The sequence below is a fragment of the Macaca nemestrina genome, chromosome 7 (assembly GCF_043159975.1).
Source record: "Macaca nemestrina isolate mMacNem1 chromosome 7, mMacNem.hap1, whole genome shotgun sequence".
In the NCBI taxonomy this organism is placed as follows: domain Eukaryota; kingdom Metazoa; phylum Chordata; class Mammalia; order Primates; family Cercopithecidae; genus Macaca; species Macaca nemestrina.
The window spans coordinates 90,858,263-90,885,499 of NC_092131.1; the positions used below are offsets into that span (position 1 = coordinate 90,858,263).

At 42.9% G+C, this 27,237-nt stretch overlaps 1 protein-coding gene across 3 annotated transcripts in view; it reads left to right on the plus strand.

Moving 5' to 3' along the window:
- Positions 1–27,237, plus strand: part of LOC105499264 (ADAM metallopeptidase with thrombospondin type 1 motif 17) — a 361,725-nt gene that overhangs the window by 43,364 nt on the left and 291,124 nt on the right. For all 3 annotated transcript variants that reach the window (XM_071100557.1, XM_071100559.1, XM_071100558.1), the window contains exon 4: positions 15,137–15,309. In XM_071100557.1, coding sequence (XP_070956658.1) covers positions 15,137–15,309 — 173 coding nt within the window. The remainder of the gene's footprint in view (positions 1–15,136; positions 15,310–27,237) is intronic.

Genomic DNA, 27,237 nt, shown 5'->3' on the forward strand with positions numbered 1-27,237 from the left:
CAGCAGCCAGCCTGACATCTCCACCTGGATGCTTCTAAAGCACCTGAAACTCAATTACACCAGAACTCACAATGCTTTCTTCCTACCTGGCCATGTTCCAGTGGTCCACAATTCAGTGACTGGTCCCCGCATTCATCCAGGTCAGTGAGGAATTATCCTCATAGCATTGTCCCCTCTTCCTTGCTAGTACCTATCACATGTAGAATGTTTAATTCTTCTGTTCATTTGGTTCATGTCTGCCTTCTAGATGGGCACCTACATTGTGGCAGTGCCCAAAACACATGGATTCTCAATAAATATTTAACTGAGTGAATATCTTTCAACTTCATCCATAGGCAGATGTGCCCTGCTTGGTATCTACATGGCTGTAACCATGGATGGGAAGGTCCAGCCTGGCTTCCCTACCTGGCCTGCTGTATTCAGGAGTACAGGCTTGGGTCATACCTCCTTTCTAGTAGGGCGACAGAGTTTAGACTCCAAATTTCATCAGGTCTGTTTTCATTTGGGATCTTAATCATATATCTGTAAATGCACACGTGTGCACACACACACACACACACCAACCTCTAAACAAAAAACCGTTATTTTCCACCTTTCTTTGTAAGGAATTTACATGAAAAAGATGCCTTTTATAAAAATGACTTGGCCTTGGGGGAAGTTATTTAAAGAATGCAAACTTGGAGAGCAAAAGTTATTTTTTGCCTTTTGGAAAAAAAAAAAGAGAAAGCCATTATGTTTCAACGATGTTGGATTTATGCAGCTGTGGAAAACTTCACCTGGCTGGGAGTTCTTCTGCACATGTGGAGCTATCATTTCCAGTTAAGAAGGTGATTTTTCTATAAACAGATCTCTTGCTTTTGTTAAAGGAAAAAAAGTGGTCACAAAGCAGTTTTCTTGGACCTGACAATTTCATTGGAAAGCGTGTTGTTTGCAAGTGCATTTGTTCAAACTTGGTGCTACACCTGAAAACCTACTGCCAGCTCACTGCTTGGCTTGGGTTTCCTTCTCTAGTACTTTTCCCACATTGACTCTGAATCTGTTAAGCACTGTCCCCAAGTTCTTAGATGTGGGTGATAGGTTGTTGAGAAATCTATGGTACACTTTGATACTCTAATTCCCATCACAGGACACCCTATTGAATGGTTTTTGTTAAATGGCAACTCAGAATATAGGCCAATTTTCCTGTCTATTGCAGTGTTCTGTAGTGTGGAAGTGCGTATTCAATATCCTGATATTTCTATGATGAAAAGAAGTCAATCCTTAGTTCCACACCTGGGAGGAGGTCTTTGAAGCTTGAATGAAATATAGGCAGTAGTTCAAGGCCTGACCCTTTCTATGTCAGTTTGTGTCTAGCCAGGAAAACTGGAACCATGCTAGGTATTTCTAACAGAGGGATTTAACATAGGGAATTGGTTATGTCAATGTCAGCGTCTGCAAAAGCAAAGGGGGAAACTGATGTAACCCGGGAAATAGGTATCATCCTAGGGCTGGAGAAATAAAAGGTGAATTTCCAGGATCACAGAACATGAAGGAGGGGGCTGTGGGGCTGTGGCTTATACCTCTGAGGGGACAGATCATGGAGGGAGTACCCTGGTCTGTCCCTGGTGCCCTGGTGGCTGCAGCTCTGAGGGAGCATGGGGAGGCTGGGTCCTGTAGTAGCCCAAGAGTTGGAGGCTGGAACCATAGTTGTCCAGTATGGTTGTCCCTACTGAGCTGAAAACACAAGGAACCCCATCTGCCCACCTCTTGCCTTTCATTCTCCCTCTAGTGCCACCTGTTGACAGAGCTCAGCAGGAAGCCAGCTGGCAAGGTGGTCTGGGAAATATTTTAATAGTTAGGCTGCCAGCCCCAGAGTCATAGAGCAGAGTGCAGAAGAGGGGCTGGGAGACAAGAGGCAGAATGGGAAATGGAGACCTTTCTGTTCAGTAAAACCTTCAAGGGCACAAAGTTGAGGCCTGGGTGAATATCTAGGGCTCCTGAACCCCAGTCTGAAGATATTTTTATTATATCCCATGCTTTTTAAGAAGGTCAGTGATACAAGACAGTTGGACATGCAGGAGAATCCACATGCCTTACTATTTTTCATGCTGCGATAGCGGTGACTTTGGTGTCCTGAAAAAGCACTGGTGTGACTGGGGGCGGGACGTAGAGGGACAGAAGGCTGATACACAGAAAGCCCAGTTGTTGTGGCAGTTGATCTCTCTCCCAAGGAGAAGGACTCTTGCACTCTGCTTTCCATCTCGGTGAAAGACATTTGATTTTCATTTTCCCCACCTATGTGAAACATCGCTAATGTTTCACAGTTCAAATAGCTGGTTTTCACGGGCAGCCACATTTTGTTTTATCATGTTTCTGATGATTAAAATCTCCCCTTCCCCTGGAATGTTGGGATGTTAGAGTGGGTGTTGGGGAACCCTTCTTAAAACTGTTATTTTGAGGTAGGGTCTCGCTCTGTTGCCCAGGCTGGAGTGCAGTGGCAAAATCATGGCTCAATGCATCGTCAACCTCTGGGCTTAAGTGATCCTCCCACCTCAGCCTCCTGAGTAGCTGGGACTACAAGTGCATGCCACCATCCCCAGCTTTTTTTTTTTGCCTATGCTGGTCTCAAACTCCTAGGCTCAGGGGATCCTTCTACCTTGGCCTCCCATAGCTCTGGGATTGCAGGCATGAGCCACTGCATCTGGTTCAAAACTGTTATTTTTGTATCAGTTCCAATTCATTTTTGTGTGATGGAGGGTGGCCCTAGGAGAGAAGTTCTTTCACGCCTCCTGCAGAGTAGGAAATATGGAAGGAAAGTTTTTGGTGAGTGTTCAGACTGGAGCTCTTGGCAGCTGGAGAATATGACCATTCAGACCTGTAGTGTTCATAAAAGCAATCCAAGTTTGCTGTTTGGTTCTGGGGGCATGCAAAATTTTCAAATCAGTACTTAGACCCTAATAATTAATAGCAATAATGGCAGTGCCATGAAGATGATAGAAATAAGACTAGTGGCATGATTTGGTTGTGTTATTATATATCTGACCATGTGTTAGAGGCTATGCATGGGTCTCTTAATCCCACATCTACCTTAAGGCAGAATGATTATCATCTTGTCTTATAGACAAGGAGACTCACCCACTGTCACCCTGTAAGTCCATGGGCAGATTCTAACCAGCTCTGTCAGATGTCAAAGTTGGTCACCTTATGACTAGCTTTGCCCCCTCCCTTTTAGGTGGAGGAAGTGACTCGTATTTCATTTCAGGACATATATGTTAAGTTTCCTAAAACTGATCTTGTTATTAGGAATTTCAAAGAGTTTTAAATCATTCAATAAGTGTGCCTATTGAATTACTACTATTAACCAGACAGTGCTAAGTGTTGGAATGGGTCCAAAGGTTAATGTTTGGGTCCCTGTAGTCTAGTCAAGAAGGCAGGTGTAGACTCTCAAAGTGCACAGTAATAGCTGTGTAGCCTGGAGGAGGAGAGCTGGGGGTAGGTGGCCAGGAGGCATTCCAAGGCCCCTTGAGGTTGGCTGTCCAGACCCCCCATCAGTGGTGGGATGGCTGGGGGATCCTGGGGCACACTGGGTGACCGCCAGAGTTCCAGTCTTCTGTTTGGTCTGTTTTGAGAGGTTTTGCCATTCCCATGGTTACTTCTAATTTATAAGTTTGAATTTGTTTTTGATGGGGCAGGTACAGAAAAAGAAGCATTATCTCTATCCACGTGTTCTATGTAACAGCCAAGCCCTGGGGACTATAGACTTTTTGCACTTAAGGTGGGCTGCCCATTGGGGCCCTTCCTAGGTCATGCCACCCAGGGAAAAACAAGACCATCTGCTGACCAGTGCCATTCCGATTCAGGAAACGGAAGTCACCACCTCACCTCTTCCTGCCAACTTGGGCCACCTCTGTCATTGACCTTTCTTGGAGTTTTGTTCCCCCCACTCCCATCCTTCCCCCTTTTTCTTGGCCCCTCTTCTGGGTGTGATAATAGCTCTCCCTGGACCAAGGGACCCCTGAGGCTACCAAGTTGGAACACACGGATTGAACACTTTCTGGAATTCCCTTTGATGAGTATTTTAATTGTAGGCCCTTTGGCATTATTGAAGGTTCCTATAGGATATAATTAAACAAAATTCATGATCGCATTTGCCATAAAATGATGTCGACAATACTGCCTATTGTATCACCGGATGGTCCCTCTGTGGAGTCTTCCTTGGTATTTTTATTTGGGAATTTGGTGTTTGGAAAATATTATCTATCCCTAAGGAATGGCATCCTTCCTCCTACTGGAAGAGAATGACAAACCTACAATCCGGCATGTTTCTTTTTTTCCCCCCTCTGGTTTTAGGAAACTCAGAACCAAATTTCAGGGCAGAACGGATGGTGATAAGGATGCCTGGGCCGGAATCCCAGTCAACTAGGTTAGTGGTGTTGGGCACGATAGTTAACAAATCTCCTTTTGCCTCAGTCTGCATATCTATAGAATGGGATGTAGTCCTGACTCAGTGCTTGGTGGGCAGCTCTGTGCACATCGGGTTAGTATCTCTTATAATTTTTATCACAAGAGCTACCATGTTGACTTTTTGTTGGTATATTTTTATTTTATTTTCTTTTTTAACTTTTATTTTAGTTTCAGGGGTACATGTGCAGGTTTGTGACACAGATAAATCACATCGTGAGGGTTTGGTGTACTTATTATTTCATCACCTAGGTAAATAAGCATAGTACCTGATAGGTAGCTCCCTTCTTTGTGGCCATGTGTACTCAGTGTTTAACTCTCACTTATAAATGAGAACATGCAGTGTTTGGTTTTCTGTTCTGTTGCTAGTTCACTTAGGATGATGGTCTTTAGCTGCATCCATGTTGCTGCAGAGGACATGATCTCATTCTTTTTTATGGCTGCATAGTATTTCCTGGTGTATATGTACCACATTTTGCTTACTAGTCTACGACTGATGGACATCTAGATTGATTCCATGTTTTTGCCATCGTGAATAGTGCTGTGATGAACGTACATGTGCATGGGTCTTCCTGTTAGAATGATTTATATTCCTTTGGGTATATACTCAATAATGGGTTGAATGGTAGTTCTGTGTTAACATTCTTTGAGAAATTTCCAAACTTATTTTCGTAGTAGCTGACACTAATTTACATTCCCACCAGCAGTGTATAAGCATTTCCTTTTCTCTACAACCTTGCCAGCATCTGTTAGTTTTTGATTTTTTAATCATAGCCATTCTAACTGGTATGAGATGGTATCTCATTGTTGTTTTGATTTGCATTTCTCTGATGACTAGCGATGTTAAACAATTTTTCATATGCTTGTTGGCCACGTGTATGTCTTCTTTTGAAAAGTATCTGTTCTTGTCCTTTGCCCACTTTTTAATGGGATTGTTTTGTGCTTGTTAACTTGCATTCCTTATCGATTCTGTATATCAGACATTTGTCAGATACATAGTTTGCAAATATTTCCTCCCAGTCTGTGGGTTTTGTGTTTATACTGTTGATAGGTTCTTTTGCTGTGCAAGAGCTCTTTAGTTTAATTAGGCCCCATTTGTCAATTTTTGGTTTTGTTGCAATTTCTTTTGGCATCTTTCTCACAAAGTCTTTGGTAAGGAGGGCCTACGTATAGAATGGTATTTCCTAGGTTTTCTTCCAGGGTTTTTATAGTTTTAGGTTTTACATTTAAGCATTTGATCCATCCCGAGTTAATTTTTGTATATTGTGAAAGGAAGGGGTCCAGTTTCAATCTTCTACATATAATTAGTTATTTCAGCACCATTTATTGAACAGGAAGTCCTTTCCCTAATGCTTGTTTTTGTTGTCTTTTTCAGAGATCAGGTAGTTGTAGGTGTGCAGCTTTATTTCTGGGCTTTCTATTCTGTTCCATTGGTCTATGTGTCTGTTTTTGTACCATGCTGTTTTGGTTACTCTAGCCTGGTAGTATATAAACTCTGGTAATGTCATGCCTCCTGCATTGTTCTTTTTTGCTTAGAATTGCTTTAGCTATTCAAGCTCTTTTCTGGTTCCATATGAATTTTAGAATAGTTTTTTCTAATCCTGTGAAGAATCTCTTTGGTAGTTTGATAGGAATAACATTGAATCTATAAATTGCTTTGGACAGTATGGGTATTTTAACAATATTGTTTCTTTCTATCCAAGACCATGGAATGATTTTCCATTTGTTTGTGTCATCTCTGATTTCTTTGAAAAGGGTTTTGTAGTTCCCACTGTAGAGATTTTGCGTGTCCTTGGTTAGCCTTATTCCTGGGTATTTTATTTTTTGTTGTTGTTATTGTTAGTGGGACTACATTGATTTGGCACACATCTTGGATGTTGTTGGTATATAGAAATGCTACTGGTTTTTGTGCATTGATTATGTATCCTGAAACTTTGCTGAAGTTGTTTATCAGATCTAGGAGCTTTTGGGGGCAGAGACTATTGGATTTTCTAGTTGTAAAATCATAATGTCTGCAAGCAGAGATGGTTGGACTTTACTCTCTTCCTATATGAGACCTTCTGTTTCTTTCTTTCTCTTGCCTGAATGCTCTGGCTAGGACTTCCAGTACTGTGTTGAATAGGAGTCATGAGAGTAGGCATCCTTGTCTTGTTACCGTTCTCAAGGGGAATGCTTTCAGCTTTTGCCCATTGAGTATGATGGGTGGTGGGTTTGTCATAGATGTCTCTTACTATTTTGAGGTATGCTCCTTCAATACCTAGTTTGTGGGGGGTTTTTAACATAAAGGGATGTTGAATTTTATCAAAAGTCTTTTCCTGTATCTATTGAGATGATCATATGGCATTGGGTTTTATTTCTGTTTATATGATGAATCACAATTACTGATTTGCATATGTTGAACCAACCTTGCATCCCACGAATTATTTATGCAACCAGGAATTTATTATGCAACCAGGAATAAAGCCTGGTTGATCATGATGAATTAGGTTTTGATGTGCTGCTGGATTCAGTTTGCTAGTATTTTGTTGAAGATTTTTGCGTCTGTGTTCATCAAGGACATTGGCCTTGAGAGAGAGAGAGAGTGTGTGTGTATGTGTGTGTGTCTGCAAGGTTTTGGCATCATAACGATGCTGACCATATAGAATGAGTTAGGGAGGAGTCCTTCCTCCTTCATATTTCATAATGCTTTCGGTAGGAATGGTACCAGCTCTTCTTTATACATCTGGTAGAATCTGGCTATGAATCTGTCTGGGCTTTTTCTGATTGGTAGGCTTTTTATTACTGATTCAATTTTGGAACTTGTTATTGGTCTTTTCAGGGATACAGTTTCTTCCTGGTTCAATCTTGGGAGGATGGATGTTTCCAGGAATTCATCAGTTTCTTCCAGGTTTTCTAGTTTGTGTGCATAGAGGTGTTCATAGTAGTCTTTAAACGTTTTTTGTATTTCTGTGGGGTTAGTGGTAATGTCCCCCTTTGTCATTTTTATTTGGATCTTCTCTCTCTTTTTCTTTATTGGTCTAGCTAGAGGTCTACCAATCTTATTTACTCTTTCGAAGAACAAAGTTCTGTTTTTTTTTTTTATCTTTTGTACAGTATTTTCATGTCTCAATTTCATTCAGTTCAGCTGTGATTTTGGTTGTTTCTTGTCTTCTGCTGGGGTTGAGGTTGGTTTGCTCTTGTTTTTCTAGTTCCTCAAGGTGTGATGTCAGATCATTAATTTCATATCTTTCTAACTTTTTTGGTGACAGCATTTGGCATTTAAACCTTCATCTTCTGCTTTAACTATTTCTCAGAGATTTTGATATGTTATATCTTTGTTCTTATTAGTTTCAAAAAAATTCATTGATTTCTGCCTTAATTTCATTGTTTATGCAGAAGTCATTCAGGTGCAGCTTGTTTAATTTCCATGTAATTGTATGGTTTTGAGTGATCTTCTTAGTATTGATTTCTATTTTTGTTGCACTTTTCTGAGAGTGTGACTGGTATAGTTTTGGGTTTTTTTGAATGTGCTGAGAATTGTCTTATGGCTGATTGTGTGGTAGATTTTAGAGTATGTGGCATGTGCAGATGAGAAGAATGTATGTTCTGTTGGTTTTGGGTGAAGAGTTCTGTAGTTGTCTGTTAGATCCATTTGGTCAAGTGTTAAGTTCATGTCCTGAATATCTTTATTAGTTTTCTGCCTTGATGATCTATGTAATACTGTCAGTATGGTTTTGAAGTCTCCAGCTCTTACTATGTAGTTATCTGTGTCTCTTTGTAGGTCTCTGAGAACTTGTTTTATGAATCTGCTTCTGTGTTGGGTGCATATATGTTTGGAATAGTTAAGTGTTCTTGTTGAATTGAACCCTTTACCATTATGTGATGCCCTTCTTTGTCTTTTAAAAAAATTATTGTTGGCTCAAAGCCTGTTTTGTCTGAAATTAGAATAGCAATTCTTACTTTTTTGTTTTGTTTTGTTTTCCATTTACTAGGTAGATGTTTCTCCATCCCTTTACTCTTAGCCTATGGGTGTCATTGCATGTAAGATGGGTCTCTTGAAGACAGCATACCGTTGTGTCTTGCTTCTTTATCCAACTTGTCACTTTGTGGCTTTTGATTGGGGCCTTTAGTTCACATTGAAAGTGAATATTTGATATATACAGATTTCATCCTGTCATGTTGCTAGCTAGTTATTATATAGACTTGACTGTGTAGTTGCTTTATAGTGTCAATGGTTTGTCTACTTAAGTGTGTTTTTGTGGTGGCCATTAACAGTCATTCCTTTCCGTATTTAACAGTCTCTTAAGGACATCTTGTAAGGCAGGTTTGGTGGTATTAAAATCCCTTAGCATTTGCTTTTCTGAAAAGGATCTTATTTCTCTTTCACTTATGAAGCTTAATTTGGCTGGATATCAAATTCTTGATTGGAGTACAGGCCCGTAATTTCTCCTGGCTTATAGAATTTCTGCTGAAAGGTCTGCAGTTAGCCTGATGGGGTTCCCTTTGTAGGCAACCTACCTCTTCTCCCTCGTTGCCTTTAATATTTTTTATTTTATGTCAACCTTGGAGAATCTGATGACTGTGTGTCTTGGGGATGATCATCTTGTATAGTATCTTTCAGGGGTTCTCTGTATTTCATGAATTTGAATGTTGTTCTCTCTACTGAGGTTGGAGAAATTTTCATGGATGATATCCTCAAATATGTTTTCCCTGTTGCTTGCTTTCTCTCCTTCTCTTTCAGGGATGCCAACGGCTCATCAATTTGGTCTCTTTACATAATTCCATATTTCTTGAGGTTTTATTCATTCTTTTTTTCTTTAGTTTGTCTGACTGAGTTAATTCAGAGAACCTGTCTTCGAACTCTGTGATTCTTTCCTCAACTCGGTGTATTCTGCTGTTCATACTTGCGACTGCATTATGAAATTCTTGTAGTGAGATTTTCAGCTCCATCAGATCTTTTTTTTTTTTTTTAAGACAGAGTCTTGCTCTGTCACCAGGCTGGAGTGTGGTGGTGTGATCTTGGCTCACCACTACCTCTGCCTTCTGGGTTCAAGTGATTCTCCCACCTCAGCCTCCCGAGTAGCTGGGACTACAGGCGTGTGCCACCATGCCCAGCTAATTTTTGTATTTTAGTAGAGATGGGGTTTCACCATGTTGGCCAGGATGGTCTCAATCTCTTGACTTCGTGATCCGCCCGCCTCGGCCTCCCAAAGTCCATCAGATCTTTCTTACAATGGCTGTTTCATCTTTTAGCTCCTGTATCATTTTGTATTCCTTAGATTGGGTTTCAACTTTCTCCTGAATCTCAATGATCTTTATTGCTATCCATATTCTGAATTCTGTGTCTGTCATTTCAGCCTGGTTAAGAACCATTAAGAACCAACTAGTGTGGTCATTTGGAGGTAAGACACTCTGGCTTTTTGAGTTGCCAGTGTGTTTATACTGTATTTTTCCTGTCTGCGTGGGCTGATGTTCCTTCACTCTTTGAAGTTGCTGTCCTTTGGATGGGTTTTTTTGATGCCTTTCAGCATTTGATTGTGGTATAAGGTGAGCTTAGCTGACTGGCTTCTATTCTGGAAGATTTCAGAGGGCTAAGGCTCAGCTCAGCACCTATGGGCTCTGTGCTTTAACTCTGGGATGCTGGTATGAGTTTCCCAACTTTGTTTCCTGGTCCTCTGCAGTTAGTAACCTGTTGCACTGGAGAGGCTGAGGTGTTCCTGGTCTGCTGGCCCAACACTTCGATGTGGAGTGCTGGCCACAGCACTTCATAGGAGCAGTGGAAGTGGGATCTGTGCTTGCTCATGTGTACCAGCAGCCATAGTGGCATGTCAGACTGCCTGTGCCTCAGCAGCAGTGGAGTCCCAGTGGAGGTGGGTAGGGCGGTGGGATGTGCTCTGCCATCAGTGGTATGGCAGCAGGGGGCACATGCACATTTGTGTTTTTGGGGGAGGGGAGGTGAAGTCTGCCTATATGTGTGTGCCAGCAAAGCAGTGGGAGGGATCTGTGGGTGAATGTTTGCTGACAAAGCGGTGGGGCAGGCTGCTTGTAGGCTTTTCACATCAGTGGAGGCTGGTCTGCTGGAGGTCTCCAGTGGTTAGATGCAGTCTGCCCATGAAGGAGCTATGATGGGGCCCCCCTGGGAAGCACCCTGTTTGGGTATCGAAGGCAGTGCTGGAAGCTGGTGTGACCATGCTGGGACCCTAGGAGAGGCTGGCACATTGGGGGTGGTGCTCAGATCAGACTGTCCTCACCCTATGGTCAAGATCACCCTGGTCTGTGCAGGTCCAGCAGTCACCCAAAGGCTAAGGCTACCAGAAGATCCTGGTGAGACTTGGGGGATGGGCATCCCTGGCCATGTTCCACTGTACCTGTTCCCACACAAAACCTTCTGGGCTCCACACAGGCTGGAGTCCTGCCCCTGCCACCTCTCTCAGCAGCTCTCCCTGCCAGCTCAAGCATTCATGTGGGTCGTGGGATCTCCTGCAGCTAGGATTTCAGAGGTCTGTGGCAAGAGCAGGCTACTCCTTGCCTATACAACTCATCCATTCCCCAGGTCTTCCTTGGAAATGGCATTGGTAGGATTTGAGATGCAAGGATTCTTCTTGCATAGCAGGAAGTAAAGGAATTCTGAGAGGGGTTGTGGTTTTGAATTTTTAGGCCAAATGTTTTTTGATCTACCTATTGTTTTTCCCTAATAAATACCTGGATACTGTATCCTTTCTAAACTGAAGGAGTATCTGTTCCATACAGAGCTTTGATAATTCACAGTTGAGACACTTTTTTTTTTTTATTAGTTTTCAAAGTGGAGAACTAGTAACTACAATGACAGTTTATATATTTGCTCAACATTTTTAGCAGTCCCCAAACTTGAAGAGTAAATTATAATTTGAAGATTCTAAAAGTACATTTCTGTCTTTTTCTCTTTATCTTGTTCCAGAAGGATTTGAGGTATCTTACATAAATACATAAAATTTTCTTTTCTAATGGATAACTGAGGCAAAGGGAGTGTAGATGTAAGAAAAAATAATAAGAAGCCAGAGACTGAAAATCTTCCAAGTCAGTACCAACTCCAACAAGGTGCTGGCGAAAGAAACTGCTGGGCTTGACTTCAAGAATGATTCCTGGTGTCTGTGACAACAGGAGAAGGCTTGAGGCCTGACATGACTGCGATGTCCTCATCAGCAGGGCGAGAGCCACCCTTCATTCCCACAGCAGCTGGAGACAGCTGGTCGTGAGCAGAGCTTGGAACACTCCCCAGCTGACCACATGCCCACCCACCTGCACTTTGACCTCTCTGGTGAGGTCAGAATCCAGCACGTGTGTTATTCTGAAATTAGTGTTTTTCTTCTTACTTTTGAAGATGCTATCATCTGTGAATATTGGCATCTGTGCAACATTATCAAGCATAGTTTTGCAGTTTAGAGAATTAAAGGTAAAAGTTTATTAGGGTTCTTTTCTCCCTGTAGGAAAAGGAATGATCATCAGAAATGATGGCTGTGGGTCTCTGCTGTGGGAGTGGTTGAGATCAGTGAGGGAGGAGAAGGCTAAGGTGCCCTCTAGCTTCCCACCCCTCAGTGCTCCTGTTCTTACTTGCCAGCACCCCAGGAAGGACACGTGCATTGGAAAGGAATGCAAGTCCCCGGTGTCTTGTCAGCAGATTTCAACACTCATTTTATGGCAAGCCCTGCCCTGCAACATGGGCTGTTCAGCAAGTGTCATTATTCACCCCTGTACCCACTGCATGCATTTGTTTGGTGAGCATTTATTTCCCACCACCTGTGTGCCAGGGAATGGGGTAAAGGAAAGGAACAAATGACAGTCATTAGTGGAAGCTTGTGAAAACCACAGCGCACCTTCTGGGCATGTGTTAACTCAGAGTGTGTCACTCTTTACGGCACCCTGTTAGGTTAACTCTCCAAGGCCTAGGGAGCACAGGTCTTATTAGTTTTTCTTTGTAAACTTGAAAGACACATACCCAGTACAGGATTTTTTTTTTTTAGGAGGGAGTCTTACTCTGGTAGCCGGGCTGGAGTGCAGTGGTGTGGTCTCGGCTCACTGCAACCTCTGCTGCCCAGGTTCAAGCAATTATCCTGCCTCAGCCTCCCGAGTGGCTGGGATTACAGGCATGCACCACCATGCCTGGCTAATTTTTGTAATTTTAGTAGAGACGGGGTTTCACCAGGTTGGCTAGACTGGTCTTGAACTCCTGACCTCAAGTGATCTGCCCTCCTTGGCCTTCCAGAGTGCTGGGATTACAGGCATGAACCACTGTACCCAGTGCAGTGCAGGATTTTGAAATGTTAAGTGTCCAGGAACAACCTGTCCATCTGGTCTGGGAGTGATGGGCTACTTTCTTAGAGAGCTCTCAGCTCTTACATGTTGATGCTAACTGGCTCCTAGAGAAGTATTCCTAATGTGTCCTTTGGGCCATGCTAGGAATGCAGTTATTTGTGTACTGGAGCTTAAAAATATATGACAAGGTGTGAAAACAAGTACTGAACAGCCAACATGGGGAGCATCTGCAGATGGTGACTCAGAGAAACGGGTTATCAACACTGACTTTGAGAAGGGCCACGGCTGCCATTTGGCTCATAACTGATCGCCTGGGAGAACGAGGGTGTGTTGGTTACAACAGAGGTCCTGCTTGGGTGGCCCATCACCTCTGCAGCTTTAAAATGGAAACAAAGTGGCTCTTCACAAATTCCAGGCTGGTCAGGTCAGAGATAACCTGGCTGGTGAGTGTGGGTGTAGGTCAGTAGATTTTCCACCAGTGGCCTCTTTCATTCTGCCAATGTGCAAAGGTAGAGCTACCTAGGACCTTGATTTTGTCTTAGAATGGATACTTTCTTCTCTTATTCCATCACTGAGGCCCAGAAGGCTTGAGAGGAGATGGGCCTGGCTCTGAGGGAGGAGGCCCATCCTGCAGGCTGAGAAGATTTCGTTTTGCAGTTTTGTGATAAATCAGATGACATACTTTTCTCCTTCGAGGGCTTCTGTTTTATCATTTAGAGTTTAAAAGTGATGCTTGTGTTTTTCTCAAATTCAATGATATTTCTTTAAAATACAGTAATACCTGCATATTATATAAATTTGGAAAATACAGAGGAAAATAGGAAAATGAAGATCGCATATCACTATTCATATTTTGGTTCTTCCTAGATGTTTTAGTATTTATTTTCCTTTGGGGCCTGAAGATACTTGTATGTAAGATTTTTGCAAAATCGTGATCTAACTGTGTATGCAGATTTATATCCGCTTCTCTCTAGATCTCTGAGCCATCCTCATAGTATGATTTTAATGGCTGTGTACCTTTTTACTGTTGCTGGCTTTATCTATAGTTGTATATTTCTATTTTTTGCCCTTTTTTGTGATTGTAATTGTGTTGTATAGCACATTTTTGTTTGTAAATTATGACCCATATCTCAGATTATTTAATAATACAGTAGTTACCTCTTATCTGTGGTTTCACTTTCCATAGTTTCATTTACTCATGGTCAACCAGGGATTAAAAATAGGTGAGTACAGTACAATAAGATATGTTGAGAGAGAGACCTCATTCACATAACTTTTATTACAGTGTATTGTTATAATTCTATTAGTTATTGTAAATCTCTTACTATGCCTAATTTATAAACGACACGTTATCGTAAGTATGTATGCACAGGACATAACATAGTCTAGTAGATGTAGGGTTGGGTACTGTCTGTGGTTTCAGGGATCCACTGGAGGTCTTGGAACATAGCTGCTACAGATAAAGAGGGCCTACTATATCCACTTGTGGTCCTGGAAAGATTTGGGTCGCTTTATGAAGCCGGTTGGTGCATATGTAGACTGTGTGTAGCAGAGATGTGTCCATATAGGCTAGTGCTAACGTGGAAATAACTATCAAATGAAAGAAAAGCCTTCCTGTTTATATTCGGATTCTGAAAATGCGTGCTGTTCATATTAATCTGTTGTGTTGGTCAGAGGTGTTTCTGTGTACAAAGACTATGGCAGCTTTGGACCTGTCGGTGTGGGCTCTTTAATAACAATAGCTGTTTATCAGAGTAAGATTTTACAGGGATATAGATTATCTAAAGAATCAGTGGAGAATTACTCACACATTTACTACTAATCCTTCCCTATTGTGAGGAAAGAGAAGATTTACATTTTAGCCTGGATGTAGGTCATATGACTTTTCTTCTGATTATGTATTTTTTAAAAAAGCATAGTTTTTTATGTCTACCAACATTTATGGCTCCTGATTCCTGAGTCTGAGAAGAGTTATTGGGATTCCTGCCCCCAGGGGAGTATCCTGTCCCCTCCGCCCAGCTTCCTTGGTCCAGTTATCCACCCTGGGTGTGGCCTTTCAGACCCCTGCCCGCTTGGTCCAGGCCTCCTTCTCTTTGCATACTTGCATAGCTCTCCATGCTCCTCTGAAGGAGTGGGTTTTCTCTTCTGTGCCCCTCAGCCCCATTGGCCTCCCCGGCTGTGGTGGCAGTTGGGTGTGGACCCCTCATCTGGCCTCATAGCTCTTACCCTTTTGTTGGTTCAGCTCCACCCCACATGAGTGAACTCGGGGCACCCATGTGACGGTGGAGGTTGCTGGGTGCTGGGCCCCTCTAGGCCTGTCGAGACGGACCACTCTCTCGGGCAGGCTTGACAGAAGGCCTGTTCGCAGCATGGTTTTGGAAGTCGGTAAGCCAAGGACTGCACAAATGTCTCCATCATTTTCTAGAAAAGAAGAAGCCGAGGCGGGGCAGGCCTTCGCGGGACTGGCGGGAGCGGAGGAACGCCATCCAGCTCACCAGCGAGCACACGGTGGAGACCCTGGTGGTGGCCGACGCCGACATGGTGCAGTACCACGGGGCCGAGGCCGCCCAGAGGTTCATCCTGACCGTCATGAACATGGTGAGTCCGGAGCTGGGGTCCTGACGTGGGGGGCTCTGTTTTCTCCTTGATGAGAGATCTGGAAGCGGGTGCTGTGTCCTCATCTCCTCAAGTGAGGAAGACACTGGGTTAGGGGATAGGGGAACATAGCCTGGTGATTCCAGGCATTGAGGAGGGCAAGTAACTGGGGGACATCCCAATGGGAGAGCGCCTGCCCTCGACTCCACACTGGTGTGGTGTTAAGTGCCCAGATCTGCTCAGTGACGGGGCCACTTGTTACCAGAAGGCTTCCCAAAAGCTTTGCGATGCATCAGACCCAGTCCAAGGGGCATTTGAGGTCATGTGAATCCCAGACCCTGCTCCAAGGAGTCCATAGTCTAGCAGGAGGAACAAATTCTGACTTCTCTGGAAAACAGAGCTTACTGTATGGTGAGAAGTGGGGAGAGAAGTTGTCTAGTTGAGGGAACCAAGGAAGGAGTCAGGATGCCCACGTCTGTCTATGTCTGATTTGTCAAATGGGGATGGAGGGAAACCTTTAGATGGGGATGGGTGGGTGGTGAGGCCGCGCTCCTCAAATGTTAGACCCTGAAGAACCTTCAAGGGCATCTTAGCTTTACCCATCCATTCATTTTCCCAGGTGTTTTTAAGGACTAAGTCATTTGACATGGTGGGAGCGGGGAGCCATAAGGGTGTGGGAGATGTGGATAGGGCTGGGTGAGGGAGGGAGGGCCAGGCATCTTGAGGAGCAGGGGCTCTACCCTGAGAAGTGAGACCACTGAAGGGAAGGGGAGCAATGTGCTGAGGTTGATGTTAGGAAGAACAGCCTAGCAGCTGCGTGCAGGGTGGATTGGAATGGGAAGCAGTGTCGTGGAGCATTGGGGCTGGAGCAAGTGTGGGAGAGGTTGGAGTGGGAATGGAGGAGGGGCTGGCGTAAGAGGAAGGAGCTGCAGGAATTGGTGACTGGCAGGATGTGGGGGTTAGAGAGGCAGGAAGAGGAGGCAAGAGAAATCCAGGCTTCTACACCCAGGCTTCAAGCTGGGCCTCTGGGTTGGCGGTGGAGCCATTGGCTGAGAAAAGGAGGAGGAATGAGTTTGGGGCCACAGCAAAGAGTTTCCATTCTGGACAAACTGAATTCAAGGTGGACATCAGGACAGAGGTCTTGGTGGGAAAGAGGGACACGGGCTTTTTAGCCTACAGCTGACAGCTGAAGTAGGAGAGTGAGCAGCATTGCCTGGCTGAAATGTATCAGTGAGTAGAGAAGCTGTCCAAAGACAGCCCATGGAGCACCAGCCCTGGGGGGATGGGGCAGCGACCTGGGAGGAGGTTGTCCTGAAGAAGGGGTGACAGGTGCAGGAGGAGACTGGTTAACAATGCCAGATGGAATGGCATTAGGGAGTGTTGTTGTTAGATGCTTAATGAGAACAAACTGAAAAGTGAATGGGAAGTGAGAAGTAGAAACAGCTACAACTCAGCTGTAGAAACAGCCAAGTTGCTGATCTTGGCTACAGTAGAGGAGAGGGAAGCCTAGTCAGGTGGAATCTGGGTTAAGGGGAACTTTGTAGAGGGAAAGGGATATGAAGGTTCCGAGTGTGAGGTTTAGCCTCAGGCCTGGGCTAGACTCCTGCCCAGCCACTCATAACAGAGAAGAACCTCTCTCAGCTTGCTTCTTATCAGCAGGTCAGGGATTTAGCTCTGGCCACAGTGAGTACGTGGTGCCTGGCCACAAATGGTCGGGCTGCTTATGGAAGGGAGTGACGCGAGAGGACAGGGCAAGGTTAAACGACATGGGTGCAGTGGGGAATGACCCAGGGCCTGAGTTTTCAGTGGGGACACAGCAGCCATGGGTTGTGTTGTGGGGTAGGGAGATGACACATCTATCCCTGGAATCTGCAGGGCCTTTGGGCCAGCTGCAACCAAGGTCTTGAGGTCTAGGGAAGGTACAGAGCCTGGGCTGCCCAGGCCATAGGCACCCTTGTTTGCTTGGTGTGATGAGCTCTGGAGCTCAGGGGTAAGTGCTGGGGAGGAAGTTGGCCCTGACATGAAGCGTAAGGGAGGGGCTCAGAGTGCTGGGAGGATAGCGGAGGGCGGTGGTCCTCATAGCTGGACAGGGTCTGCAGGCGGCTCTTTGCCCATGTGTGGATGTTATGTTGCTGAGAGGGATGGCTGGGGTTTTAGAGGTGGATTGGGGCAGGGCTGTGAATGGGAAAGAACACAAAAGCTGGATGAACCCTCCAATGCACCATCGCCGCTGGGATCTCAGCTCTGGTAGTTGTGTAGCTGGGGCTATGGTGTCTGGGAGGCCTGGTGGCAGGTGGTGGCCTGGACAAAGGATACCAGGATACCATGTGGTGGCCTGGACAAAGGATTCTCCCCTTGTGGGGATGGGATCCCACAGCTTGTTTCCCAGAGACTGAAGGAGGCCCCGTAGTGGGGAGACTCAGGGACATTGCCAGAGTCACACGGGAAGTCACCGGCAGAGCTATGACAACCATGTCAAGCCTTTCTTTCCCCTAACCAGCCGCACAGGGAAATCAATATTGAGGACTCCAATTCTGGGCCCAGTGGGTGTGGGGACCCCCACAGCAATCCTGCTTGTCAGGAGGACAAATCTCTGGTACTTTGTCCTCCGTTTTGTTGAAGACTTTCCAGGACTGCTTTCGGGACGTGTCTCTATCTGTAGGAAATTCCCTCTGTCTCCTCCACACCCCTCACCCCTGCTGTGCTCTGGAGGGAGGCTGCTTTGGCAGCACTCAGAGAGTAGAGGCCTCATGTTGAGCCACCGAACCCACACGTTTCCTCACATGCCAGGCTCTTCTGCAAGGCACACTTGCCAAGGAGGCCCCCGGGACCCTGGGCCAGGGATCTGCTTTCCGACGTGGCCTCGGTGGGCACGTGAGGGTGCCATACTGCTCCCACTCCTCCTTCAAAGTCATCAACTCTGGAAGTTCCATTAACTTAAAAAAAAAATTTGGCAAATTTCTTTTTCTATTTTTTTATTGTGGTAAATGTATATGTAATACAGAATTCACCATCTGAACCATTTTTATGTGTACCAGCTTAGTGGCCTAAAGCACATTCACCTTGTTGTGCAACCACCACCACCATCCACCTCCAGGACTTTTTCACTATCCCCAAAACAGAAACTTCCTACCCATTAAACACTATCTCCCCAAGCCCCTGCCAACCTCCATTCTACTTTCTGTCTGTATGAATCTAATGACTCTAGATACCTCATATAAGTGGAATCATGCAGTATTTATCCTCTTGTGAACAAATGGCTTATTTCACTCAGCATAATGTCCACAAAGTTCATCCACGTTGTGGCGTGTGTCAGGATGGCTTTCGTTTTTCAGGATGAGTAGTATCCCATTGCACGTACGTGCACCACATTTTTCTTATCCATTCATCCATCAGTGTATGCCTGGGTTGTTTCTGCCTTTTGCTATTGTGAATAATGCTGCTATGAACATGGGTGTGCAAATCTCTGTTCAAGTCCCTGCCTTCAATTCTTTCGGGCATACACCTGGAAATGGAATTGCTTAGGTTAACTTTTGATGTTGCTCAGCTGTGAGAAATAGTTCCGTGTTAACTTTGGATGGTGCTCATTTCTGAGAAATAGTTCCATGTTCCTCATGTGCACAAACCCAGGTCTCCCCGGTGGCCGGTTAATGATGGGCTGCATTGCTCCAGTCTGCCCGGAGCATGCCTGAGATGAGGGCTGGAGGGGCTTGGCTCTGTACCAGATGCTTTCATCTGCAGATTATTTTTTCTTTCTCTTTTTAAAAATTATCCAGGGCACAAGTGCAAGGAATAAACATTCATTACAACAGCTAAGGTAGTAATAAGGCAGAACTTCTACTTTGATATTTGCTTTCATAATTTATCATCCAGGCAGGGGTGGTGGTTTGATCCCAGGCAGGGAGTGGGAAGGGAATGGGGTTGGTACATGGAGACAGGCCTTCCCACCCGCACCCCTCATGGGCCGTAAAGACTGAAGGGCTCTGTTTCTTGCCTTTGATTGAACACCCTTCACCCCTCTTCAGGGGCTTGTACTAAGACGCTAGAGGCTCAAGAGCCCGGGGCTGAGGGCAGACCTGGGGCCAACATGTGAAGTTTGGATTGAGATGTTTCCTGAGGAGGCCTGCCTAATAAAGGCGATCCCGCTGTGAGAAGGGCTGAGTGTGATGACTCTGAGCCCTTCTGTCATCTATACTTGGGGTTTCCGGGCCCTTTTGATCCAAGCCAGAAGGCAAATGGAAGCAGAGTCATCAGCCCCCGAGCCCAAGTGGGCTCACACCACAGCAGCCCTTTCTTGCCGCTCTAGCCCTGGACCACCATTCAGTAAATTGAAAAACAAGTTCCGTTTAGACGTGACACCTTGTTTAAACAAGACCACCTCCACCAGCACCTCCCTTTCTCAATTCTTCAAATCCTGGTTTAGGAAATCCAAAGAACTCTCCTGCCTGTGGCTGTTTTAGAAAAGGGCTTTCTGTTAGCAAGTGAGACAACCTTTAAGCTGGGAGGAAGGGAAAGGATTGTGGCTGGGCCAGAAGGCCTGTCATTAGACAAGCCCCCTGGAACAGAGAGCAGAACGTGATGCCAGCGAGCCCATCTGCTTCCCTCCAGAGCATGTTTTCTGTGGGGCTGTGGGATGGGAGTGGCCCTGTCTCCTTAACCCCTCCAGATTTGGAAGGAAACCTGCTAGAGTTGGTTGCCACCTTCATTCCAACACATTTCTCTCCGAGTTGTGGGAAATAGCATGATTCGTGCTGATGGCCGGGCACCCACTCCCTCCCACCCTCCCACTTAGGTCTCTATGGTCAGAGACTTGGCTCTCCCATGTATGCTGACCTGACTGCCAAGGTAGAACTCAGACAGGACCCTATCCCCAAGGCAGACTGGGGGCTAACAGTGCCTCAGAGAGCTGATAACATGGGCAAAACTGGGAGAATTTGGCATCAGGTGTTGGCTCCAGGTTTTCATAGCATCTCACGGTTTTGATATATTCGATTAGCATCAACCACTGGCCCCAAGGGAAGATGTGAATGCTTATGATGCACCAGCTGTCCCAGATAGCAGATAAGTGCCTCCATGTTACTGCCTTCTCATACTTGGTGGATTTTGTCATTCCCATTTTACAGAGAAGGAAATGGAGGCTTGGGACGTGACACAGCCAGGATGCAGAGCCTGTGAATACACAATAGGGCAGGGACTCCAGCCCAGGACTGAGGAACCCCATGTTACCTTGTTGAAGGTGACAAGCATGTCTGGAACCCATCCTTTCTTTCCATCTCCACCCTGGACTGACTGCCATTATTTCTGGCCTTGACAGCTGCTGGAGCTTCCTTGCCAGGCTCCTCACTTCCATTTTTTTCCTCCTTGAATCCTTGCTACAGAATAACCAGCAAGGTCCTCTTCCGACAGAATTGGAACTTTGCCACTAGGCAGCATTGAGCCCCTCTGTGGCTTCTCCCTGCCTTGGACGGGGAAGGCCCCCCACCGCCTGCCTTTCATGTGGCCCTTCAGCCTGTGTGGCCAGGGCCCATCTGCTTTGCCATTCTTTTTGCCATCTCAACACTGACTTTCACCACGCAGCCCGAACTTGACTTACTGTCTTTCTCAGGAATGCTCTGCTTATGTGTCTTGCAGAATGAGTTCCTCTGCCTTTTAGGACTCTGTGCAAATGTCCCCTCAGAGGGACCCTTTTTGCTGATCCCTCTGATGAGGCCCACCCTGTTTTCCTCATCATAAAAGTCTGCTCTTTACTGGGTAGTCCTTATCTGAATTTACAATTCCATATTTATTTGCTTTAAAAAAAAAAACAAACCATTCTGCTGCAGAGGTTTTTAATGCCATTGAAGTTAAGCTGGTGTAAAGTCAGATTAGAGTGTTATAACTTTAATCCTAATTAAATATAATCTCCATAGTAACCCCAAAGAAAATAAGTAGAGAATATACACAAAGGAAAATGAAAAGGGAATTAAGTTTCACTACGTGTGTGTGTGTGTGTATATATATACACACATATATACATATATACATATACACACATATACACACACACATATATATATAAAAGAAAGAAAATCAAATCAGCTAAACACAAAAGAAGTCAGTAATGCAGGAAATGAGGAACCAAAGCTATTACAAGCCATATAGGAAACAAATAACAAAATGCAGAAGTAAGTCCCTCCTTATAAGTAATTACTTGAAATGTAAATTAATTAAACTTCAATCAAAGACAGAAATTGATGGCAGAATGAATTTTTTAAAAATGTAGATCCAACTATATGTGGTCTACAAGAGACTTACTTTAGATGAGACACAGAGGTTGAAAGTGAAAGGATAGAAAAAGAAATTCCATGCTAATTGTAACCAAAAGAGGGCAGGAGTAGCTATACTAACATCAGACAAAAGACACTTTAAATCAAAAAGCTTACAAGAGACAAAGGGGATGTTATGTGTTAATGAAAGGTCCAATATAGCAAGAAGATAGAACAGTTATAAATATTTACACATCTGATAATAGATCATCAAAATATGTGAAATGAAATGGATAGAATTGAGAGAAATACACAGTTATACAATAATAGTTGGAGATTTCAATCCCCACTCTCATTAGTAGATAGAACAACCAGACAGAAGAAAAGGAAAGAGAAGACTTAACACAATAAATCAACTGGACTAGCAGACATACACAGAACACTCTACCCAACAACAATAGAAGACTTTTTTTCCCTCAAGGGAACATGGGACGTTCTGCAGGATAGACCATGTGTTAGGTCACAAATTAAGTCTCAACAGATTGAAAAGATTGATATTATACAAAGTACCATCACTGACAACAATGGGGTGAAGTTAGAAATCAGTAACAGAAGGAAAACTGGAAAATTCACAGATTTGTAGAAATTAAACCACGTACTATTAAATAACCAAAGAGTCAAATAAGAAATCACAGGCGACATTAGAAAATACTTAGAGATAAATGAAAACAAAAACACATGTCAAAACTTATGGGACAAGGACAAAGCACTGCTTAGGGGGAAATGTATAGCATGTATAGCGGTAAACACTTACATTTAAAAAGAAGAAAAATCTCAATCTAACTTTACAACTTAAGGAACTAGAAGAAGAACAAGCTATTTTGTTCCTTCTGCTAGCTTTGAATTTAGCTTTGGATTTAGCTATGGATTAAAGCAGAGAGAAAAGGACAGAAAAACAATACAGCCAATGAAACCAAGAGTTAGTTCTTCGAAAAGATTAAGAATATTGACAAACCTTAGCTAGATCGACTGATTTAAAAAGCCTCAAATTACTAATAACAGAAATGAAAACAGGGACATTACTACCCATTCTACAGAAATAATAAGGATTATAAGAGAGTACTATGGACTATTGCATGTTAACAAATGGGTAACCTAGATGAAGTGGACAAATTCCTAGACACACAAAATCTACCAACACTTAATCACAAAGAAATAGGAAATTTGAAGAGTCATAATTAGTAAGGTAATTGAATCAGTAATCAAAAACCTCATAATAAAGAATAACCCTGGACTTTATGACTTCACTGGTAAACCATACCAAACATTTAAAGAAGAGCTAACACTAGTCCTCCTGAAATTCTTCCAAAAAAGCTGAAGAGGAGAGAACGCTTCCTAACTCATTCTGTGAGACTGGCATTCCCTGATAACAAAGCCAAAGAAAAGAAACAAAACTACAGCCCCTTATAAATAAGAAAACAATAGTCCATATATTCATTGATGTAAAAGTCTTGAATAAAATACTAGGAAACAAAATTCAATAGCATATTAAAATGATTATATATCATTATCAAGTGGGATTTATTCCTGGAATGCAAGGATGGCTCAACATAGGCAAACCAATTAAAAAAAGTGATATATTCCATTAACAAAATGAAGAATGATCATCCCAATTTATACAGGAAAATAATTTGACAAAATTCAGCAGCCTTTTATAATAAAAGCACTCAATAGACTAGGAATAGAAGGAAACTACCTCAACATTATAAAGGTCATATATAATATACTCACAGCTAATATTACACTCAGTGGTGAAAGACTGAAAACTTTTTCTCTAAAATCTGGAACAAGGCAAGAGTGCCTGCTTTTGCTACTTCTATTCAACATAATACTGGAAGTTCTAGCTAGAGCAGTTAGACGAGAAAAAGAAATTAAAGGCATCCAAATAAGAAAAGAAGTAGTAAAATGATCTCTGTTCACAGATGATATATTTATTATATGTAGAAAACCCTAAATCTTACACATATACACAGAGAGAGACAGAGAGAATGCTAATAAATTCTCTGCAAAGTAGCCATGTACTAAACCAACTACAAAAATCAGCTGCATTTCTATATGCTAACAATAATCTGAAAAGGAAATTAAGAAAACAGTTCTGTCTTCAGTAGCATCAAAAAGAGTAAAATACTTAGGATTTAACCATATGAGGGAAAGAGTTGTACTTGGAAAGCTGTAAAACATCAATGAAGGAAATTAAAGAAGACATAAATAGAAAGCCATCATGTTCATGGAGTGGAAGACTTATTGTTAAGATATCAATGCTATCCAAAGCAGTTTACAGATTCAGTGCAATTTCTATCAAGATCCCAATGACTTTTTTGCAGAGATAGAGAAATCCATTCTGAAATTCATATGAAATCTCAAAGGACATTGAATAACCAAAATCATCTTCAAGAAAAGAACAAAGTAAAACTCACGTCCTCATTTCAGAATTTACTCAAAAGCTATAATAATCAAAACACTTTACTGACATAAAGACAAACCCAAAGACCACTAAAATGAAGTATAGCTCAGCAATTAACACTTATGTAGATGGTCAAATAATTTTTGATAAGGATGCCAAGACCTTCAATATAGAAGTGACAGTCTTTTCAAGATTTGGTGCTGGGAAAACTGGATATCTATATGCAAAAGAACAAAGTTAGATCCTTATCAAACATACGCAAAAATTAACTCAAAATGGATTAAAGTCCTAAACAGAAGAGGTAAAACTCTTAGAAGAAAAAATGGGAAAGGTTTTGTGAGATTTGATTTGGCAGTGATTTCTTGGATACAACACCAAAAGCACAGGCAGCAAAAGGAAAAATAGACAAATTGGAATTCATCAAAATAAAAACTCTTGTGCTTCAAAGGGTACTATTCACAGAGTAAAATGGCAACCCACAGAATAGGAGGAAATATTTGCAGATCAAATATTTTATAATATCCAGCATATACAGAAAGCTTCTAAAACCCAGGAAGGAAAAAAAAAGCAATTTAATTTAAAAAATGGCAAAGGACTTGAGTAGACATTTTTACAAAGAAGATGTACAAATGACCAGTAAGTACATGAAAAGATACTTAGCATCAATCATTAGGGAAATAGAAATTAAAGCTACAATAAAGTACCACTTCACATCCATTCCCATGGCTATGATAAAACAAAACAAAAACATAAAACAGCAAAACAAAGCAGAAGAGAAGAAGTGTTGACAGCGATGTGGAAAAATGGGAAATTTTTTACATTATTAGTGGAAATATATAGAAAATGGTACGATTCCTCAACAAAACAGAATTACCATATGATCCAGCAATTTCACTTTTGAGTAAACACCCAAAAATGTTTACTCCAAAGCAGGGACAAGAACAGATATTTATACACCAATGTGCATGGCAGCATTATTCACCATAACTATATGGTGGAAGCAACCCAAAGTGTCCACAGATGGATGAGTAGGTAAATAAATATAGTATATAGGTATAATGGAATATTATTCAGCCTTAAAAAGGAAAACAATTATGACACATACTATAACATGGATGAGCCTTGAAGACATTATGCTACATGAAATAAGCCAGTCACAAAAGAAAAAATACTATGATTCCACTTACGTAGAGTAGTGAATTCACAGAGACAGAAAGTAGAATAGTGCTTGCCAGATGGCTGAGGGGGAGGAGAGAATGGAGAGTTGTCTAATGGGTACAGAGTTTCAGCTTTATAAGATGAAGAATGTTTTGGGGATGGGTAGTAGTGATGGTGTATAACAATGGGAATATATTTAATGCCACTTAAGTGTAAGCTTAAAAATGTTTAAAATGGTAAAATTTTATGTTATGCATATTTTACCACAATTTTTAAAAACATCCTACATATTGCCTCCCTTTGCAGTATCTGTAAGCTCATCAAGGTGGGACTATGTCTATACCATCAACATTTACTCAGTGCCTGGTACTTATGCAGGAGATGATCCAGAAATATTTGTGTAGCCAGTGAATGCATAAATGAATGACTGATGCCGTATACCAACATCCTTTGCAAAGGATTCAGTGGAAACAAACACTGGCTTTACTTTTTTAATTCCTTGGCAAATTTGCTTCTGGAAAGCCTTTTGTATTCCAAGCACATCCCACGGATATGGTGTATTAAACTCTGTTTGAAAGTGTTTATGCATAAATGTAATAATACGTTTACCCTTCCTACACAGCCCCTGAGGTAGGCTACTGAACTATGCGACATCTCCTCTAGGTCTTGTCTTTTACCAAGGGTGGTATAAGATGGAGAAGATAGAACATGCATGGTTGAAAAGAAAAACAGCACCAAGAAAGAATACCTGGCAGCTACCAATGGCTTCTTATCCACAACTATTGAAGAAATAGCTCCAGAGTCACAGAAGAAATGGCTGCAGTCAGAGCAGATCCACCTTGGCCATTTTTAAGGGCTTATGAAGCGTGGAAGAGGTACCAAAGAAAACTGGCATCATGCAAAGTGGTCTCATTTTTGAACAAGGAAGAAAGGAGTCTTGTAAACCCTAGAGCAATGCATTTGGCCCTTCTTGTATTGGTTGGGGATTTTGATTACAAGCAACAGGAGCTGGATCTGGGCTGGCTGAAGTAGAAAAGGAATCCCAGTTTTGGAGGTATAGAGGGAGGCATCCAGCATCCAAATGAGGACTGAGTCTCCAAGCTCAGAGTTTGGGGAAAGTCTGGAGGGAACTTGGGAAGCCAGGCAGCAGGAAAGATTGAGTGAGGGCTGGTCATGCAGGCTTGACCTCTCAGGCTAGATTCCTGCTGCTGCTTCTCTGTCCCGAGAACATTTCCTGACTGCCTGCTGTCCCTCCTCCAGGATTCAGAGCCCTGAAGGGAATCCAGGGAACAGGACTGCTCTGGGGCTGCTAGGGCTGGCAGAGTGAGTCTCCATCCACTGAGGTTTCAATGGTGGGAAGAGGGTCCCTGCCATTCTCTAGAGCTCACCTCCTGGGAACAGTTTAACTCAATGAATACAGCAGTAGTTTCTGTTTGGCCCCTAAAAAGTAAAAATTAAAAATCAGTCAATCAATCAAAATCCCAGCAATGTGTCTAGTTACCACAAAGTCTAGAGTATGAAAGAAGCTTACTCATATAACATATGACACAACACCTCCACTCCTGGGTACATAAAGAAATGAATGGATAGTTTCTTTAGCTGCGCAGAAGCTCTTTAGTTTAATAGATCTCACTTGTCAATTTTTGTTTTTGTTACAATTGCTTTTAGGACTTAGTCATGAATTCTTTACCAAGGCCGCTGTCCAGAAGGGTATTTCCTATGTTTTCTTCTAAGGTTGTTATAGTTTGAGGACTCGCATTTAATCTTTAATCCATCTTGAGTTAACTTTTGCATATGACGAAAAATAGGGGTCCAGTTTCATTCTTCTGTATATAACTAGCTAGCTATCCCAGCACCATTTATTGAGTGGGGAGTCTTTTCCCGATTGCTTATTTTTGTTAACTTTGTCAAAGATTAGATGGTTGTAGGTATGTGGCATTATTTCTGGGTTCCTTTTCTGTTCCATTGGTCTATGTGTCTGTTTTTGTACAAGTGCCATGTTTTTTGGTTACTGTAACCTTCTAGTATAGTTTGAAATCAGGTAATGTGATGCTTCTGGCTTTA